We start from the raw sequence: 20212 nt of genomic DNA, 5'->3' as shown, positions 1-20212 counted from the left end.
CTGTGATACTTGAGGAGTTTGGATAAAAAGTTCACATTAGATGAAAGCCATCAGGAGTAATGCGAAACGTGCAAACGATGGGCATATTCCCACATGTTGAGAGTCCTTGATACCGAAGGACAGGACGCACGTGGGTTCTGCCAGTTCCCAAACTGCCTTCTACCACCTTCCGAGACTTGCACGTCGACATCCCAGGAGCCGCCCCGCCCCCCCGCCTGAGGACAAAGGGAAGACTATCCGGGGGTGCCACAACTGAGAAGGAACCGGGAATAGCAAAGCGCAGTTTTATTTTCTGCAGTAGCAAACATTTAAATGGCAAACAAAACAAGGGGACCATGAGTGCCCAAGGGCTCGGGCCCTCGTTGCCCTCAGAAGACCAGGCAGGCGCCCAACCTCAGGTGGCGGCTAGCGCAGGAATCACTGCCCTAGGAAGGACGGACCGCCCAGACGGGGGACACGAGGCTAGACCTTAGCCCCCTTTCGCCAGCGCGGGCTTAGCGGGAACCGGGAACCGGAAGCGCTGCATGGTCCGAATCACCACGCAAAGCTGGTCAAGAAAGTTGATGATGGAAATTCGGAGGAGGAAAGGGTTTTCAGCTCTCCAGCGGCTGAGAGAGGAGAAAAGGCAATCAAGTTGGAGGTGGTGGCTCCTCCCCTTCCTCGCTCAGCTCCCCTCCCCGCCCAGGTACCCATCCCTTGCACCCTTCCCCGCGCCCAGGAGCGACCCCCCCTACCCGCAGGTGCAGGTGTTAGAGCCTGCGGGCCCTGGCCCGCACCTAGCCCTCGACGATCCAGCAGAGAGCGCCCCCCCCACCCCCCATGGAGACTGGACCCGCCACCTGCAGCCACCCCGACCCCGGCCCTTCCAGAACTAACATGGCCAGGACGCTGCCGAACACAGTGAGCTGCTGCTCCACAAGGCATCCATACGGTTCCCGATATGGGGCGAAAGACGCACAGGCGATCTCCGCCTCCAACTGGGACGGGAAAGGCACGCCGAGGGCGCTGGGTGCAGATTCGGTTAAGGTACCACCACTACTCACTCAGGGCCTGAGCCCCCTTCTCAGGCCACCCTGACGAGGCCACCCACTCCCGACCCTAATGGCTCGCGGCCACCCCGTTACCAGGCCCATGTCCGCCCACCGCCCCCGGGAACCCGTTTCCCCCCTGATCTCCTTCCTTCCTCCTCCCCCACCTCTCTCCAGCCACCCCGGGACCACCCTGCTTTCAGATCTTTGCCCCGCGCCCCGCAGGTCACCGCGGCTCCTCTCCCTTTCCGCCCCCTGCCCATGCCCGCTGTCCCCTCGGCTAGGATACAATATGTGTACTCGGGTTTCCGGCCTTCCGGCCGTGGAGAGGGCATCTCCGCCTGGCCCGGGGGCGTGAGGTGGTCGCGGGACACGCGGAGCCTCGCCGGCGACCGCGGCCTCCGCGGCCGCGCCTCCGAGGCCGTGACCGTGCCCGCGGCGGCCGAGGCCGCCTCCCTGGCCCTCCTGGCCCTCCTGGCCCCCCTGGCCGTCCCGGGCGTTGTCGGCGCCGCCCGCCTCGCCGCCTGCGGCTTTGTCTGCCGCCTCCATGGTCGTCAGGCTCCGCCTCAGGTCCAGTCCCCTGAACACAGGCCCGGCCGGGCGCTCGCCCAGTCGCCCAGTCCGCTGGGCTGGCGGCTGAGGCGCTGCGGCTCCTTCCCGAAGCTCCGCCCCGCGCGCCGACCCCGCCCTCCCCGCGCACGCGCAAACGGGCCGTCGGGAGGCTGCCGGGCGCGTGGCCGGTTCCCGGCAAAGCGACGCTGTCCCAGGCTCTCTCGGACCCTGGCTGCGGAAGCCCCGCCTATCACAGCTCGACGCCACCCCCAGGCGCCTGCGCCAACGGGCTCCTAGGGTTCCTAGTGAGGCCGCCAGGCCTGCGGCCGGTGCCCGCCCAGCCGGCCTTTCCGCCCTTGGGCCCTGGGAGACCCCCTGGCTTAGCTAGACTATGAGCGCTTCCTCATAAAGCCCACGCAAGTCACCCCGGCCTCCCGGGAGCGCCGAGGCCAACATTTCCCCACCCCCACCTCCCGGCCGTTCCCTTGGGCGCCTGACTGGTTCCCGCCCAGCCAGCTCTGCCAGGAGCCCCTAGAGACTACCCCCCCCACCCTTGTCCTCCTAGCCAACGAGGGTTCCCTCCTAAGGCTCCGCCCCCAAGCATCCAAAGCAAGGGGGCTCCCAGGAGCGCCTGAGCAAACAGACCCCTCTGTGTTCCTCCCGGGCCTGGACCTGCTTCCCGCGCGCCTGCCCCGAAGCCAGCTCTGCCCTGGGCTCCCAGAGACCCCGCCCTCGGCCGCCTCTCCAGCAGCTGCTCCCTCACCAATCGTCCCCACGGGCTGTGACGTGTGACACCACTGCACCCGCGCAAACCAGTCCTACCTCAGCTCCACCCCCTCCCCACACCCCTAGCCCCTCCCCAGACCTCGTGGGAGGCCGCCAGACTCCACGGCCTGTTGTCCAGAGGGCCCTGCCTCTTCCTTGGGCTCAGTGTCCCCAGCACGTGGGGCTCCACGACCTCGCAGCGGTTCGTGGAGGGAGATGGGCCACAGCCCAGACGGACACGGCCCCGCACCCCGTCCCCTTCCCCGGTACAGGTGGACACACCAAAGCGGCCTTTGGAGGGGGCGACTGAGCACAGGTGCGGATCCGATCGGCGGTCTGGGAAGGTCACGAAGGGGCTCCCGTCGGGGGGCAAGCCTGCCAGTAGGAGGCAAGGAGGGAAGGGATGCCGACTGGAGCTAAAGTAGTTAGTGGCCACGGAGAACAGGGATGCGGTCGCATAGGAAAAAACCACAGTGCAAAAGGGAAATCACTAAAATCCCAACTTAGGAAGCTACTGTATATGTGCACGGAAATCCTGCCACGGTAGCCTGAAGTGTAAACACCTCGTATCTCTGTGTGGTGCGATTGAGGGTGGTCCCCACTTCTTTTTTGTGTATTTCTCCCCCAAAAGGTTCACAATGACTTTACCTGACCTTTAGTGTTTTCAATTCTTTGACATCCTTGCGTGCGTGATCTCTACGCCCCACGTGGTGCCGGCACTCACGACCCAGTGAGTGCTTCCACAAGTCAGGCTTGAGAGAGCAGATGATGCCATGCAGGGCGCCGGGCAGCAGCACTCCCCGCACCAACAGCACGACGAGGACCACGCAGGGGAAGGTAGCTGTGAAGTACACGATCTGGGGCGGGACGGAGGGGGGGACCTGCTCAGAAGGGGCCCTGCGGCCCCGCCTCCCCACTTAGGGGCCCCCAGCCTCAGCAGGGGGACAGGCGGGCCACACTCCCCCCACTGTGGTACGGTCCGCTCCGAGGTCAAGCGGGAGGCCAGCCTGCAGCCCCCCCTTCTACTCCTCAGAGCCTGGGCTCCTCCCGAAGGAAGCGGGGTGCTCAGCTGGCCATCGGCCGCCCCCGCAAGGACAGGTCAGCTGTAGAGAGGGAGGGCGGAGGCAGGACCTTCCCCGGGTGGGGAGCAGGACATCAGCCTGGAGGCAGGTCCCATGCCTCCTGTGGTTCTCTGCACAGAGGCAGGGTCCTGGGCAGGACGGAGTGGACTGGGCCGGCCAGAGACAGAGGCGACAGCGAGGTGACCGCGAAGACCTCTGCCTCCGTCCCACCCTCAGCAGAGCAGGACAGGTAGGCAAGGGAGGGCCACGGGCCGGGTCCCCCCAGGCTGGCCGCAAAGCAGAGAGTGAGGAAGTAGTGAGTGAGGAAGAGAGGGAAACTGGGGCGGGGATGCCCGACACGGGCAAGTTCAGCTGGCGGTCGCCTGGGCCTGTCCCCTCAGGACGGAAGGCGGCTGGGCTGGAGTTTGGAGGTTGCGGAGGACTACCCAGGCACGCGTGGGAAATCCACCGGGCTGGGTTCAAGGACCTGCCCCCGCCTCAGGCCCTGGCCCGGTCACCTCGCATGGCGGGGTGCCCCTGCCCCCCACCGGCCATGCTGCCCCCACCCCTGCCATCATCACCCACCCCGACCCGCCCGCCTCCAGCTGTAGCTTTCCTGTTGACTTGACCCCCTTGCAGACACAGAAGTAGGCCAGCACCCAGCAGGCCGGCAGACACAGGGTCACCTCCCAGTTGAGGGCCCCTGGCACGTCCAGCACTCCCCCCCCCGCCCCCCCGAGAGCCGCAAGACTTTGTTCCTGGGGGGGGTCAGCCCGTCAGGGCTGCCGCAGCTGAGGGCACAGCGAGCGGGGAGCTGTCGCCGGGGCGGTGCTCCCCCATGCCGCTGCCCTCGGGTCCAGCTGGGCCCCCCTGGGCCCTCAGGCCCCCGGCCCAAGCCCGCAGCCATTGCGGTGTGGGAGGCGGGAGCCCGGGAGCCCCCGGCCAGAGGCCGGTCGCGCCCTCGGCGGTGTACCCTCCCCCAGGCTGGCAGGCACTAGGGGACTGACGGCGCCCGGGACCGAGAAATGGTGAGGGAGCCAGGCCCGTCCCTTCCAGCTCCCCTAGGGGCCGCGCGGGGCGTGCTCCCTGAGGACAGGCAGGGCCTGGGAGTGGCCCCTGCTCGGCATCCCGCGTCGGCCCCCCCGGCCCCCGGGGACGGGTCCCGGCACACGCAGACCCGAGTCGTACGGGGAGCCCACAGACAGGGACAGGCACGGTGCTGCCCAGAAGCGCCTGAGCGCGGCCCACGCCTCGATGCCCGGGACCCGGGCGGGCGGCGGTCAGGGGGCTGCTCACAAGTGCGCCCGGCTGGCGCCTGCGCAGACACACGCTTGGGGGGAGGGGCGGGCCAGGCCGGAAACAGTCACGTGCCAGTGGCCTCACCAGAATGCTCTCGGGGACGAAGGAGCCCGACAGTGACGTCACGCGTCGAGGGGCGCAGCTTCCGGAACCAGCCTCCATCTCCTCGGGGTCAGCGTCGACCGGATCCAGGCTCTGGGCCAACACAGCAAGGCCGGCTCGGTGGGAACCAGCCTGAACACGCTTGAGGGGAGGGGCGGGCCGCGCCGGAAACAGTCACGTGCCAGTGGCCTACAGGAGGGGATTCTGGGCATTAGCCTCGGGCCGGTTTGCGCAGGTGCGCGGGGAGCGCAGGTGACGTCACCCGCTTCCCGAGGGAGCCTCGTTAGTTCGTTCGTTCGTTCGTTCGTTCCCTCGGCGGTTCAGCCGAAGTCCAGGCCGGGGACCCATGGAGGCCACAGATCGAGGCGCAGGCGGTGGGGCCGGCGGTCCCGAGGGTCAGCGTGGCCCGGGAGACCCCGGTGTCCCAGATGGCCCCGGAGGCCACGAGGGCCCCGGCGGCGGCGGAGGTGGTGAGGGAGAGGAGTGTGCCACGGCCGGTGCGGCCCCGCGGGTCGCGCAGGCGCCATGTGCTCCCGTCCCGGGCGCAGCTGCCGTGCCAGGGCTTGGCGGACACCCTTTGCCGGGACCCGGTGGGCACGGCGGTCCCACAGCCGGAGGGCCGGGGAGCCAGCCGCTGCAGTTGTATCCTCTTGGCCGAGTGGCGGGTGGCCGGGGCGATGGGCCTAGAGGAGGCGACGGGGCGGGGGGCGGAGGGGAGGGGGTTCAGCCTGGGGGTCCGGGGCACCGGAGGGACCGGCCCGGGGGGCGGATGGGCCAGGGGTGGCCGGGAGGGGTGGCGGGGAGAGGCGGCCTGATGGACCAGGAAGGAGGGGAGCGGACCTGAGAGGATGGAGAGGGGGGAGAGTGGCCGTGGGGGAAAGCAGGCCTCGGAGTGGTCAGGACGCCTGAGGCACCGACGCGATCGGTTTTCGATGATGCCTTAACCGAATGGCTACCAGCTACGTCACCATGCCTTTCCCGTCACCCACGGAGGCACAGGTGGCCCACCAGTGTCTGGCGACACAGGGCCAGCCCCAGGTCGGGGCAGTTCGGAAGGAGTTCACGGTATTCGGCAACGTCCTAATTATGTTAGTTCCAAACGGGTCCCTCGTGGGGGGTGGTGTCAGGTCGCTAGGGCCTATCTCCTGAGGGCCGTTCTAATAGTGAATTGGAGACACCAAAGGTTAGGTCCAAAGAGGTAGGTGTGGCACCCTGAGCCTGCGGCCACCTGAGGGGGGGCAGAGAGATAGGGGCAAGAGTGATGACATTTCATTTGGATTTTCTTTTTCCCTCACTTTTAGCCGACTGACTGCCGAAGACCCTGGCCAACTCCAGGTTTCCATCGCCTCCTGTCTTGACCAGCTTTCCCTGTTGGTTTGGACCATGCAGCGCTTCGTGCCCCCGTTTTTCAGAGTGCCGGAGCCAGGCAAAAGGGGCTAATTGTAACCTAGCGTCCCTTCCTTCCCTAGGGCGTCCATTCCGATGCTGGTCGCCGCTTTATTACGGGGGTCTAATTGTTTGTATTGGACTTTGGGCCTTGTTTTTCCCTATTGCTGGAGGAGGGGCGTTCTTACAGCAGAAAATAAAACTATTTTTCCGCATCTGAGTGTATTTTCAGCTACTGTGTCAGAGCAAGGGGAGAGGGCAGAGAGAGAGAGAGAGAGAGAGAGAACCCAAGCAGTTCCTGCGCTGTGAGTGCAGAGCCCGACGTAGTGCTTGAACCCACCAACCGTGAGATGATGACCTGAGCCGAAACCGACTCAGGTGCTTACCTGACTGAGCCACCCAGGCGGCCCTCGTTGATTAATTTTTCAATTGGAATAGTCATATTTTACTTATTGATTGGTGAATGCTCTTTATATACAAGAGATACCAAATCTTGGCCAAAGTAATTGAAAATACTTTCCTTCCTCATTGCTTCACTGAATTCTTGTTTATAGTTCTATTCTGTACTGGAGGGTTTTTAACTTTTTCTTGTATTTAAATATGAAGTTTATTGTCAAGTTGGTTTCCATACAACACCCAGTGCTCATCCCGACAGGGGCCCTCCTCAATACCCATCACCCACCCTCCCCCCCATCAACCCTCAGTTTGTTCTCAGTTTTTAAGAATCTCTTATGTTTTGGCTCCCTCCCTCTCTAACCTCTTTTTTTTTTTTTTAATGTATGCAAGTGGTACATTTTTGTCATTATGATTTTTGCAGTTTATGTCCAAGGGAAAGCCATCCCCACTGTAAAATTATAAAATTTGTCCCTCATGCCATCTTCTAGTACTTTGAAATGTTAACACACAAGGAATTTATTGTGGTGTGAAAGATGACATTGGTCTAATTTTGTCCCCTTCCCCCCAAGGTTCCTCAGGTGTCTCAATGTCATTTATTGACTAATCCATATGTCTCCGCTGAACTGAAATGTCGCCTTCACCAGGGTCTAAACCTGCATCTTCATTTCTTCTTGCACATTTGTTTCTCCAGCAAATTTGGGCTAGGTGATCTCGGATGGCCTCTCTGAGGAAACGGCCTGAAGGATACAGTAGAGAAAGTTGGGATTGGTGTGGGAGAAGGGACAGACAGAGACAGAGGAGGACAGACAGACCGGCCGACAGAGATTTGATTGGCTCAGCTTGGATTGCCCTTCGAAGGGCGCAGGGAGAAACATGAGGACAAGAACGAGATGAGAGAGAGAGAGGTTAGGGCATCAGTGCATTAGAGGACTGTTGCACTGGGGATACTGGAGCATTTGGGGTTTTCTTCTTTCGTTACGAAAAACCTATTATACATAATACTACTGTGAATATTTTGTTTAAAAAGATTGTACAGGGGCACCTGGGTGGCTCAGTTGGTGAAGCGTCTGACTCTTGATTTTGGCTCAGGTCATGATCTCACAGTTCTTGGCATCGAGCCCTGCATAGGGCCCTGTGCTGAGCATGGAGCCATCTTGAGAGTCTCTCTCTCTCTCTCTCTCTCTCTCTCTCTCTTTCTGCTTCCCCAACCCCCGCTCACGTGCATGTGTGCGCGCTCTCTCAAAAGAAATAAAAGAAATTGAAATATATTTCTATATATGTTTAAATACACACAACCCTAGTTTCAGTGGTGATGGAGTTTTCAGGTTATTGAGTTCACGATCTTGTAGGAACTGTACATTCCCCCATGACCTACTGATCCAGGTTTCTGTAATTACGGCATATTACCTGGTTAGCGGCTGAGGGAGCATTATTCTACTATGTAGGAGAGTGAAGGATATGGGGAGAAAGGCCCAGATGGGTGGCTGCAAAGTTGATGTCCAAAGTCGAGCACAAGTCCCATGTCCTCAGGGGAGGGTAAGGTTTCTCAGCCAGGACACAAGCAGTGTTCTAAGGGACCAAGCCAGAGCTGTGCCTGGAGAAAGAGATGTAAAATGAAGAGCCAGAAGCCAGAGTCAAACCCAACTTGAAAGAGTACGTAAAGAGCAATGGTGAAAGAAATTATTTGGGTTACTCGAGTCAGAAGAAAAAGAAAGCCGGTCTTGACCTTATTCTTAAGTCAAACAGTAAACAAAGCAGGATGCAAAATCCAGAAGCAAACAGCCACAACCACAAATAAACCAACACCAGTGTCTAATTACACAAAGGTGTTAAGCTCTGTTAGGGAAGAAAACATCATAAATAAAATGGAAAGACAAGTTAGGAAGACATTAGTAACCCAAAGGGCAAACTAAAGTGAGTATCTTCAAAACACAAGTGACCCTTAGCAAATAAATCCATAAAAGACACAAACAGCCCAGTAGAAGATTGTACAAATGACAGGACCATGGGATTCCTGGAATAAGGATTATAAACAGCCAATTTGGTACAGGGTATTGTTTACCAGTGGGAGCGTCTACATAGCGTGAATGGAAGCCTCCACTCTTGGATCCCCCACGGAACGTTTCCATGAGGATCTGCGCTCAAATAAGGACAGCCAGAAGGAAAGTAGCAAGCACAAAGCAGTTTATTAAGGACAGTGCACTCTCCAGGTGGCAGAGCGGACAGGCCCAGAGGTGTCTGGGGTTTGGGGTGTCTTTTCTCTGTATGTTTGCATAGGTTCCGGATGGGTCACAGCTAGCGGGGTCTCCCACTGAGGGTGCTTCCCATCATGTGAGCAACTCCTCCTACCGGTTGGGAGGGGGAGTTTTTCTGGCCCCGCCCACAAGGTCCTGGCCAGAAGAGTCCATGGCCATCTTCCCTTGGGCGGGGAGAGTTGAAAACAAAACGATGTAAATCTATTATAATGAAGCTGTAGGTTACCCTGAGGCCAAGGTTGAAGAGGAGAGCCCCTGTTCTGCACCTGTGGCCCTTGGTCTGTCAACCTGGGGGTGTTGGAAGCCATAGGACCAGGATGTTAACAGCCACAAAGTCAGGACATTGTGCCCTCAGGCTTCTAACGTGTCACCTATTTAACACCGCCTTTGCCTCTGGCTCATGTCTAACCAACTGCCTACTTGATCGGTATGATCCTATGTACGCAAACAAGCAAAAGAAAAACCGTTATAAACGCAGATGAATATATCCTAGGAAAAAGTCTGGGAGGACACACGTAAAACTGGTCATAATGGTTACTGCAGACACTGAGTTTATGGGAAATGTTTACTTTCTAACAACACACCTTTGTGTAAGGCATGAATGATTTTATAATACGCATACATTATAGTGGAAAAAAAATTTAAATATCTAAGCGTTCGGAGCTGTAAGTGCACTATGATTCCAGTTTTGCTTTCCTACTTTAAATGTGTATGCACGTACATTTGGTCTTTTAAAAATTTTTTTAAGTATATTCATTTTCTTTGAAAGACAGAGAGAGACAGAGAGACAGAGAGACAGAGCACAGCAGGGGTGGGGCGGAGAGAGAGGGGGACACAGAATCCAAAGCAAGGCTCCAGGCTCTGAGCTGTCAGCACCAGAGCCCGACGCGGGACCCGAACTCACGAACCGCAAGATCAGGACCTGAGCCGAAGTCGGACGCTCAACCGGCTGAGCCACCCAGGCGCCCGTGCACATACATTTGTAGTGCAAGAAGAAACCTGAAATAAACCATCAAAATGTTTACAGTGAGGTTCTCGCGCGGTGGTGAGGTTATAGAGGGCATTTTTTTCTTTTTTGGTCACTTTGTAAGTTTCTGTAACTGCACAACCTATGCAATGACCATGTTTTACTTCCATAAATAGAAAGCAGTGTTTTAGAATAAGGGGGGGAAAAAAAGAGCAACAGAAATATTTGATCGTTGCTGAAAATGGGGGGAAACCTGGCACCCAAAATAGGATTCACCAAATGGATCACGTGCATGACATTTCAAACTCCTGTGTGATTGGATTCACCCCCAAAGCACTGGCATGTGCCAGCCCCACCCTGGAGAAGATCTTCATGGGCTTACACACATGGGGGGAAGTGCCTGGTGGGGGGGAATGGTGGGGGGGAAATGCCCGGTGGGGGGAAATGAGCTTACACACATGGGGGGAAATGGTAGGCCGAAGGCCTTCCAGTGCCACCTTCATTCCAATCTCCGTGTTGGAGAGGTCAGCAAAGGGTACCTCCCGTTGTCACCAGTTCCCACAGAAGCACTGCAAAACTCCCCGTGTCTGCTCAGCGTCTGTTTGTATCTTCAGGCTTCTTCTGCAGAGCTTCAGGGGCCACCCAGGCAGGTGCATACCTGCGCCCAGGGCATTGGAAGGAGAACCTGACGTCGGCCGTGCTGGTTCGGGGAGTCATGTCCTCATCAATCATTACACTACGGCTGCTGAGCGCGTGTCGTGGGATGAGGGGCTCTAGAGTGTGTACGAGGGCCATGCCCCTTGCCATGTCCAATGCAAACGTCACAGCCCGGCTCTGGTCCACAGCAAAATTGGTGCCTTCGTGTAATACATTGTACAGGGAGGGATCCATATGGCATCCAGTGTGCGACGAGGGTGGGGTGTGGAGCAGGTGGAGACTGACAGGCACCTAGCACTGGGAGCACATTCGGATGTGAGAAACTCCTGAGCCGGGGACACTCCTCGTTGACTTGATGTGACCGGTGCCTAGGAGGCACTTTCTTTCCCGAGGGCCTTGAACAAAGCCCTCTTCACCTCCTTGTTTCCCATGCTGTAGACGACGGGGTTGAGCATGGGGGTGAGGACCACGTACAGCACAGGGAGCACCCGGTCCCGCAAGCCAGAGCACGCAGAGCTGGGGAGGATGTAGCAGAGGACTGGAGCGATGTAGAAAATGCAGACCACGGTGGTGTGAGCACCACAGGTGGAAAAGGCTTTCCTTCGGCCCTCAGCGGAGTGGATCCTGAGAATCGCAGCCACAACACGTACACAGGAGATCGCAACCGGGGCACGGGGTGCAAGAGCCACCACGAAACTGAGGACAAACAGGGCAAGTTCGCTGGCCCACGTGCTTGAGCAAGAGAGTCTGGTCAGTGGAGGGAGGCCACAGGAGAAGTGGGTGATGAGGCGAGGCCCGCAGAACCTCAGTGGAGCTGCAAGGACGGTGTGGGCGAACGCATCGGCCAAGGCAAGCAGGCGGGAGGTGGAAGCCATTCCTGCCCGGGTCCGTCCGACGGCCCAAGAGGACTAGGTGGTGCGGTGGCCGGCCGATGGCCGCATAGCGGTCACAGGCCATGGCTGTGAGCAGGAAGCACTCCCAGGGAGCCAGGAAATGGAGAAAGAAGATCTGGGGAAGACAAGCACGATAGGGCACGGTCCGCACTGCTGCCAGCAGGTGTTCCAGCACCTGAGGCCCCGTGCTGGAGATATAGGCAGTGTCCAGCAGTGAGAGGTTGACTAAGAAGTCGTCCATGGGAGTGTGGAGTCGGGAGTCCATCACAGTAAGGCTGGCAATGCCCAGCCACGCTGTGGACCAGCAGAAAGATCACAAAGAGCAAGGGCCTCAACTCCTCTGCGTCGGCCAGCCCTTCCAGAAGGAACAGCGACACTCGGGTCTCATTCCCCAGCTGCCCGGAACCATGCGCAGAAACCTGCACCTGTAGAGTCCAACTCAGAGTCAGATGAGGATCCAAGTGTGGAGTTCCAATTTGCACAAGGCAGCAGGGGTGAGGGAAGGTGCAGAGACAACAACAACAACAAGAAAAAGAGACAGGTTTCAAGCTTAAGAAAATAAGACTCAGAATTGGGGGAGTGAGGCTAGGTTCAGGAGGCCAGCGGTAAGGTAGAGGCCAGTAGAATGGAATCGGTAACCCCACACCAAGACAAGGTGCACAGACCTTGAAGCCACGGTGCATGCACCTCCTGTAAGGATATCAAAGTCAGTCCCTCAGAAGCTTCTACCTGAATAAGGACCCTAGACCTCGTAATTACCTGCAGTGGTCCCCTTATTTCACCCTCACCAACCCAGCAGAGCCCCAACTCAGGAGCAGTGATAGGACACTAGTCAGGTCCCTCCTCCTCCCGCTCTGAACCTTTCAGTGCCTCCCGTCTCAGCGTCAAAGCCAAAGTCCCCCCGGCGACCTACCAGGCCCTCTGTGATACGCTCTCCCTCCTCTCCTCTCCTCTCCTCTCCTCTCCTCTCCTCTCCTCTCTGACCATCGGGCAAGAAGTCTGTCAGCTCCGTGCCCCATATCACATCTTCGGACTGGCCCACAGCAGCAAACGCCCTTGCCTATTCCCTGCCTCGGTGGAAGAGAGCCCTGCCCTCCTATCCAAGGCTAGCTTGTCCGATTTCCCCAGCTGCTCTCTTCATTGTGCCAGCCCTGCTCGGCAACCCTTTTACATGGGAATGTGCTAAATGCCACTCGACTGTTCACTCTCAGATGGTTTATTTTATGTTATCTCGATTTTACCTCCATGAAAAAAGGAAGCAAACTAAAGACTTTTTCAGACATATAAAAGCTGAGATTAACTCGTTGTCAGCGGAAAACCTGCACTACAACAAATGTTAAAGGCTGTTCTCCACAAGCAAGGATGATAGCACGTGGGAACTTGGACCTACATGAAGTAATGAAGAGGGTTCCAGAATTGGAAAGTATGTGGGTAAATGTAAACATTTTTTCTCCCTTCAAAATGTCTCTCAATCGTCGCAAACCATCTAAAGCAAAAATATTGACAACACGGCGTGGGGTGTGTAACTGCTATAGAAATAAAAGGTATGACAACAATAGCACAAAGGACACCAGTGGGTGGTTGGAAGGGTACTGCTGTAATGTTCTTACGTTACGGGCGAAGTGATTTGAAATTACTTGAAGGTGGTCTATAATGAGGTAAAACACATATCAGGATCCCTAGAACCCTAGGTTTAATATGTACACTTCTCTGGCGGAGATAAAGTGAATTTCTAGAAATTACTCAATCTGAAAGGAGTCGCGAAAAGACAGAGAGGGGAACGCAGAACACATGGGGCAAACAGAAAATAAATAGCAGGATGGTAGATTGAAACTCAACGATACCCCTCGTTACATTTATTCTAAATGGTCTAAACGTGGCAACTAAAACACGGAGATTGCCAGACTGGATAAAAAGGCAAAGCAAAACTATATGCTACGCGTAAGAAATGCGCTCTATGAAGACACAGATACGGTAAAAGTAAAAAGATGGGCAAAGATACACCACGCAAGTCTTCTTTTTTTTTTTTTTAATTTTTTTTTTCAACGTTTATTTATTTTTGGGACAGAGAGAGACAGAGCATGAACGGGGGAGGGTCAGAGAGAGAGGGAGACACAGAATCAGAAACAGGCTCCAGGCTCCGAGCCATCAGCCCAGAGCCCGACGCGGGGCTCGAACTCACGGACCGCGAGATCGTGACCTGGCTGAAGTCGGACGCTCAACCGACTGCGCCACCCAGGCGCCCCACACGCAAGTCTTCTAATAAGAAAGTTTGAGCAGCTATATTAAGAGCAGGCAGGACAGACTTCAGGACAAGGAATACGATGGGGTGGAGGACGTTTGCTAACGATAGAGGGGTCACTTTGTGAAGAAGACATAAAATCAAAACCTAAATACATAGTAGGAAAGAAATAATGAAGCTAAGAGGAGGTATGAATAAAACGTTAAATGGACAAACAATAGAGGAAAATCCACGAGGCGGAAAGCCTTTTTTTCCTTTCTTTCTTTTCTGTTTTAATGTTTATTTTTGACACAGAGAGAGACAGGGCGCGAGTGGGGGAGGAGCAAAGAGAGAGGGGGGACACAGAATCCGCAACAGGCTCCAGGCTCCAGGCTCCAGGCTCTGAGCCGGCAGCACAGAGTCCGATGCGGGGCTCGAACCGACGGACGGACCGTGAGATCATGACCTGAGCCGAAGTCAGACCCTTAACCGACTGAGCCACTCAGGCGCCCTCTCCCCCACTTTTTAAAGGTTTTATTCATTTTTGAGAGAGTGCATGTGGGGGAGGGGCAGGGAGAGGGGGACAGAGGATCTGAAGTGAACTGCGCTGACAGCAGTGAGCCCCATGCGGGGCCTGAACTCACCAACTGCCAGATCGTGACCTGAGCCAAAGTCGGACGCTCAACCGACTGAGCCACCCAGGTGCCCCTGAAAGCTTCTTTAAAAAAAAAAAAAAAAAAAAAAAAAAAGCATACCAGGGGCACCTGGGTGGCTCAGTCGGTTGAGCGGCCGACTTCGCCTCAGGTCATGATCTCGCGGTCCGTGAGTTCGAGCCCCGCGTCGGGCTCTGTGCTGACAGCTCAGAGCCTGGAGCCTGTTTCAGATTCTGTGTCTCCCTCTCTCTGACCCTTCCCCGTTCATTCATGCTCTGTCTCTCTCTGTCTCCAAAATAAATACACGTTAAAAAAATGTTTTTCTAAAAATACCAATAAAGCTGATTTTGAAAAATAAAGTGTAACCAGGGAATATTAGGAACAATATTTGTGGGTAAGTTTCCCAATTTAGATGAAATGGACAAATTCCTTGAATGACACAAATTACCAAAACTGACTCAAGAAGAAATAGAAGACCCGAATATCCCTACATCTATGAAAGCAATGGAGCCGAAAACTCCAGGCCCCCGTGGCTTTACTAGTGGCTACCACCAAATTCTTAAAGGAGAACTTTCACCAATCCTACACAAATGCTTTCAGGAAGCAAAGGAGGAGAAACATTTCCCAAATCATCTTATGAGGCCAGCATTACACAACCCCAAAACCAGATGAAGACATTGCAAGAAAAGAAAACCACAGGGCAATATCCTTCAGGAAGTCACACACACAAAAGAACTTGATTCGATATTAGCAAATTCAACCCAGCAACATACAAAGAGGATGATACCATCATGGCCAAGTGGGGTTCATCCCAAGAATTGGTTTTCATTAAAGACAAAAAAGTCAATCAGTGTCATCTGTCATATTAAGAAAATAAAGGAGAAAAAACATGTGATCATTTCAACAGACACAGAAAAAAAGCATCAGACAATATCCAACAACCACTCATGACAAAAACTCTCGGAGAACTAGGACTAGAGGGAAACGTTCTTAATCTGATAAAGGGAACCTACAAAAATCCTACAGCTAACATGATACTTAATGGTGAAAGATAGAATCACCGCCCCCGCTCCCTCGCCCGCAAAGTTTGAGAAACAAGGTATGGATGTTCACCACTTCCATTCAACACTGTCCTGGAAATCCTAGGCAGTGCACTAGGCAAGAAAGAGGAATAAAAGTAGTGACACAGATTGCAAAAAAAGAAACGGGATTATCTTTATTCAGAGATGACATGCTTGTTTACGTAGAAACCCCTAAGTGATGTACAAAAAAAAGAAGAGTGACATTTTTAAAAAATCACTACCATTTATAATAGCATCCCCAAACATGAAGTATTTGGGGACACATGTAATAACATATGTGCAAAACCTTTACGGTGAACACTAAAAACTATTGATAAGTGAAAGAAAGCTTACAAAAATGGAGAAACGCATCCTATGCGTGGAGCGGAAGATCCTGTATTCTTTTTTCTTTTAGCGTTTATTTATTTATTTTGGAAGAGACAGAGAGAGCATGAGCAGGGGAGGGGCAGAGAGACAGAGAGGGAGCGAGAGAGGGAGGGAGAGGGAGAGAGAGAGAGAGAGAGAGAGAGAGAGAGAGAGAGAAAATATCCCAAGCAGGCTCGGAGCTGTCAGTGCACACCCCGACTCTGGGCCCGGTCTCACAAACCGTGAGATCATGACCTGAGCCGAAATCAAGAGTCAGACGCTTAATCGACTGAGCCACCCAGGTGCCCCAAGGCCCTGTATTCTTAAGATGTACACTCCCACCACAGCATTCTAGAAATTCATTGCAAACCCAGTAAAAATCGTGATAACGCAGAAACGGACAAGCTGATTCCAAAGTGTACATCCAAACGCAAAGAACCTGGAATAGGCAGCTCGAACTTGCAAAAGAGGAATAAAGTCGGAAGACATAGGATGACTAAAAGAGGATACAGACAGAATGGAAAGTTCACATGTCACTGGTGGGACTGTAAATTGGTATGATCACATCGGAAAACAGTGCTTCCGTTTCTTATACAGTCACACTTACGCTTACCATGTGACCCAGAAATCCCACTTCTGCTATTTACACGAGGGAATTAAAAATATATGTGTGTGCAAAGACTTGTACGTGAATCTTCGTATCAACTTGATTAACAATAACCGCAGTTTGGAAACAAGCCAAACGTCCAATAGCAGGTGAGTGGTTAAGCCTAAGTTACGGTACATCCACGCAATGGAATACCGGTCAGCAACAAAGAAGGATGGACATACTGTGTGATTCCTGGAAATTCCAGAAAAGGCAAAATCTAAGCTGAATTTGCTGTGTGGGGGCAGACTGTAGAGGAGGACACTGTCTGCACGGAGGCACAAGGGCGACTGTGAGAGCGATGGGAATGTTCTGGATCTCGGCTTTGGCTGTGGACACCTTTGTCGTAACTCATGAAACCGTACGCTTAAATGTGTGCAACTTCCCATACGTGCATTTTGCCTCAAATAAGCTGAGCAAAAACAAAAAAAGAGAAGGGACAAACAAAAACTGAATAGCAAAGTGGCAGACTTAAATCCGACCATATCGGTAATCGTATTAAATGTGAATTTGCCAAACAGTCCAATTTAAAAGCAGACATCGTTAGAAGGGTGCTTTCTTTAAGTGACCAAACTACACGCTGTCTACGTGAGCCACATTCAAGACGCAAAGACACCAATAGGTTAGAGGTAAGAGGATGGAAAAGGACTTACGAATAAATAGTGAGCAAAGAAGCCTGATGTGGTTATATCGATATTAGAGAAATCAGACTTCGAGGAAAACCGTGTTACCAAAGATGAGGGGATGCGTTTCATACTAGTAACAGCAGCAATGAATCCATCTGGAAGAGAAAATGATCATAAATATGTCTGTGCCTAATGACACACCTTCAAAATACACGGGGCGCCTGGGTGACTCAGTCGGTAAGCGTCTGACTTCGGCTCAGGTCATGATGTCACCGTTGGTGAGTTCCAGCCCAGCGTCGGGCTCTCTGCCCGTCGGCACCGAGCCTGCTTTGGATCCTCTGTCCCCCTCTGTCTCTGCCCCTCCCCCGCTGGCTCTCTCTCTCTCCCCCTCTCTCAAAATAAACAAACTTAACACACACGCACACTCACACACACACACACACACGCACGCACGCACACACACACGCGTGCGCACGATGCAAGAATTTTTGAGATTAACAGGTGAAAGGGACAAGTCCAAAATCACGGTTGGAGATTTTAACATCCTCTCTCAGCAAGCGAGAGAGAGAGACAACACACTCTGTTAAAAGAAATAGAGCAGGGATTGGCAAACTACCGCCTCCTGGCCAAATCCAGCCCGGGGCCTCTTTTATGTGAAAAGTTTGTTGTCCCCCGACATAGAACATACGATCAGTGGTATCACCTACCTTGACCGATGTCTTTAGAACACTAAACAGGAGATCTGAATTTCACATGTGTGTCCACTACACATTCTTTTCAAGTACAAGTATGTGTTCGCCAAGATAAAGCATTTTCTGAGCCACGGACCAATTCTCAACACGTTTCAACGTCAAGGATTGAAATTTAACCCGGTACGTCTCTGACCAGCCTTGCCTTGTTCTTGATTCTAGAGGGAAAGCTTTCAACCTCTCACTGTTGCGTATGATGTCAGCTGTGGGTTTTGTCGTATGTGGGCTTTGTGGTATTGAGCTATACAACTTCTCTGCCCCCATTCGTGGAGGGTTTTTATCATGGAAATATGTTCTATTTTGTCAAACGCGTTTTCTGCACCTAGGGAGATGATCATATGGTTTTTATCTTTCATTCTAACGATGCGGTGCTTCGTTTATAGACACGCATGTGTTGAAAGATCCTTGTTTTCCGGCTGCAGGTTCCTCCTGCCCGTGCCCGGAGATGAGAGCTGCCTGCCCCGTAGACAGTGACAAAGAACAGGGCAGACAGAGACAGTCCGAGGCTCAGGCTGAGGCGCTCTTTGGTGACACTGCTCATTGAAATGCTTCCACCAGCCACAGGCCGCTCTAGACACTGGCCACCTTCTTGCTGTGACACCTGCCTCCAGGACAAGGCAGCTGTGCCTTTACTTTCCTCACTTGTCCTGAGGACCTATTCGGAGACGCTCAGGTACAGATTCGTAACTATAGAGTCACGGAGTTCTACACAGCTCAGTCACGTGCTCAGAGGCTTTAGGAGTGGGGCCATGGCAGCCTGTTTGGGCATGGACAGTGGGGACCATGAGCCGCACCACCGTGTGGGGAGTAGTGTCAGGCAGAGGCTTCCTGGATATCGCAGCTGGCGGGCCGTCGAAGGCTCGTGGCACGGCTGGTTCAGGCAGACGCATCCACGCGGGTGCCCGTTTGGGCAGACGCCCTAGGGTGTCGTGGCACTCTAAGGGGTGGAGCTTCATAGGTGAGAACTGATTGGCTACAGAAGGGACTGCTTGGTGGGAACCAATCACAGGTCAGGAGGCATTACCAGTGGTCCGTGTGGACAGTTGCTCTGGGCATCCGGAATTGCATTGTGGAGTAAAGGGGTGAAGCATTGTGAGAGAGCGCTTTGTCCTTCAGTGATGCCTTGAGAGGGTGGGCGGATTCAAAGTTGGGTCTCAGGTGGCTGGTGGAGGCCCCGTGAGGGCAGCAGACGAAGGCACGGGTGCCGTGGGCGTGGTGGTGGGCGCAGCAGGTGGTGGCCAGTGTGTGCCAGGTGGACCTCGTGGTGTCAGTGGCCCCAGAGTCCCTGGTGGTTCGGGTGGTGCCTGTGACCCTGGCCATCCCAGCAACCCCGGAGGCCTGAGCGATCCGGAAAGAACCAGCATTGTGGGAGAGGTAGGTGCCGCCTCTGGTGGCGCTCTCCAAATGGAGCGGGCACCCTACACACCAGGTCCTGGTGGAGATGCCGCGCCTGGCGCCAGAGGTCCTGGTAACCGACTGCTTCAGTTGTATCCTATTCAAGGAGTCCCAGCGGGCTGGACGGCAGGGGGATGGGCTGGAGGTGGTTTGGCGCGCGGCGGGGTGGGGTGTGGGGGGAGACTTGGGGAAGTGGAGTTGAAAGGGGAGCAGGAGGGAGCTCCGGGCACCTGGAGGGTATCAGCTAGGGTTTGGCCCGTGCTGACAGAGGATGGGGAGTGGGGTGGACCGCCTGATGGGACTGAAGCGGTAGGGACAATGCTATCCGGGGTGGCCTGGCTGTATAGGGTGGGAGGTTGTGGACAGCCTGAGGGTCAGCCTGGGGTGGGGAAGGCAGGCCTCACTGAAGAGGAGGCCTGAGGCACAGGCAAAATTAGTACTGTGGATGGTGCCTTAACCCAGTCTCCACCAGCACCCTCACTATACCTTTCCCCTCGGCCATGGATGCGGAGATTGCCCACAGGTTCCTGACTCCAAACGAGGAGCTCCAGGAGCCAGTTCGGGAGGAGCTCCATGTGAACGGCAGCATCCTGACTGTGTTAGTTCTAGAACGGTCCAGGGAGAGGGTGGTGGCAGGTGACCAGGGACAAGGTCAATTCCGGAGGAGCTGTAACGCAGACAAGGGAAACAGGAAAGGAGTGAGTCGAAGGAAGGAGTGTGGTGCTCTAGGATCGTTGCTGTGTGAAGGGGCGGAGCGGGGAATGTGCCCCACCGGCCCTCTAACTTGACTTATTTTTTCCTACCTTGTAGCCGCTTGACTGCCGATGACCCTGGCCAGCTCCAAATGTCCATCACCTCCTGTCTTGGCCAGCTTTCCCTAGTGATACGGACCATGCAGATCATCATGCCCCCCTTTTTCACAAAGCCGCAGCAGTGAAAAGGTGGCTGGACCCAACTCTGTGTCCCCCCCACATGACAGTGATTCCTGCAGCAGCTGCCGTTTTCTTATTGAGGCCGCATCTTTTGCCTATACTGGCCCTTGGGTGCTTCAGATCCACATTTTTTTTTTTTTTTTTTTTTTTTTTTTTTTTGGTGATCAAATGGTAACTGCTACTATTCTATGTCTGGGTTTCT

General features: G+C 54.7%; 4 protein-coding genes across 4 annotated transcripts; 2 read left to right on the top strand and 2 right to left on the bottom strand.

Annotated features, from left to right (window-relative positions):
* Window positions 1-319: 319 nt before the first annotated feature.
* Window positions 320-1637, bottom strand: LOC125159419 (EKC/KEOPS complex subunit LAGE3-like). The gene is made up of 3 exons (XM_047847754.1): window positions 1318-1637; window positions 877-1005; window positions 320-608 (listed from the first exon to the last, which is right to left on the bottom strand). The coding sequence occupies exons 1-3, from the start codon at window positions 1575-1577 to the stop codon at window positions 470-472; spliced, it is 528 nt and encodes a 175-aa protein (XP_047703710.1). The 5' UTR covers window positions 1578-1637; the 3' UTR covers window positions 320-469.
* A 3298-nt stretch (window positions 1638-4935) lies between these two features.
* LOC125159417 (cancer/testis antigen 1-like) lies at window positions 4936-6400 on the top strand. Its single transcript, XM_047847752.1, has 3 exons — window positions 4936-5449; window positions 5767-5895; window positions 6109-6400. The coding sequence occupies exons 1-3, from the start codon at window positions 5154-5156 to the stop codon at window positions 6245-6247; spliced, it is 564 nt and encodes a 187-aa protein (XP_047703708.1). The 5' UTR covers window positions 4936-5153; the 3' UTR covers window positions 6248-6400.
* A 3385-nt stretch (window positions 6401-9785) lies between these two features.
* On the bottom strand, window positions 9786-18106 carry LOC125159415 (olfactory receptor 3A3-like). Its single transcript, XM_047847748.1, is given in 4 exon segments — window positions 9786-11361; window positions 11363-11786; window positions 16962-17089; window positions 17642-18106. Coding segments are annotated over 2 exon segments (789 nt in total). The 5' UTR covers window positions 11627-11786; window positions 16962-17089; window positions 17642-18106; the 3' UTR covers window positions 9786-10836.
* Window positions 18107-18414: 308 nt separating this feature from the next.
* On the top strand, window positions 18415-20130 carry LOC125159420 (EKC/KEOPS complex subunit LAGE3-like). The gene is made up of 3 exons (XM_047847755.1): window positions 18415-19170; window positions 19551-19676; window positions 19889-20130. The coding sequence occupies exons 1-3, from the start codon at window positions 19088-19090 to the stop codon at window positions 20013-20015; spliced, it is 336 nt and encodes a 111-aa protein (XP_047703711.1). The 5' UTR covers window positions 18415-19087; the 3' UTR covers window positions 20016-20130.
* The last annotated feature ends 82 nt before the right edge of the window (window positions 20131-20212 follow it).

Source organism: Prionailurus viverrinus, unplaced genomic scaffold (genome assembly GCF_022837055.1).
Source record: "Prionailurus viverrinus isolate Anna unplaced genomic scaffold, UM_Priviv_1.0 scaffold_49, whole genome shotgun sequence".
NCBI lineage: Eukaryota > Metazoa > Chordata > Mammalia > Carnivora > Felidae > Prionailurus > Prionailurus viverrinus.
The sequence above is the reverse complement of the archived record's forward strand: the minus strand, read 5'-3'. Positions and strand labels throughout refer to the sequence as shown.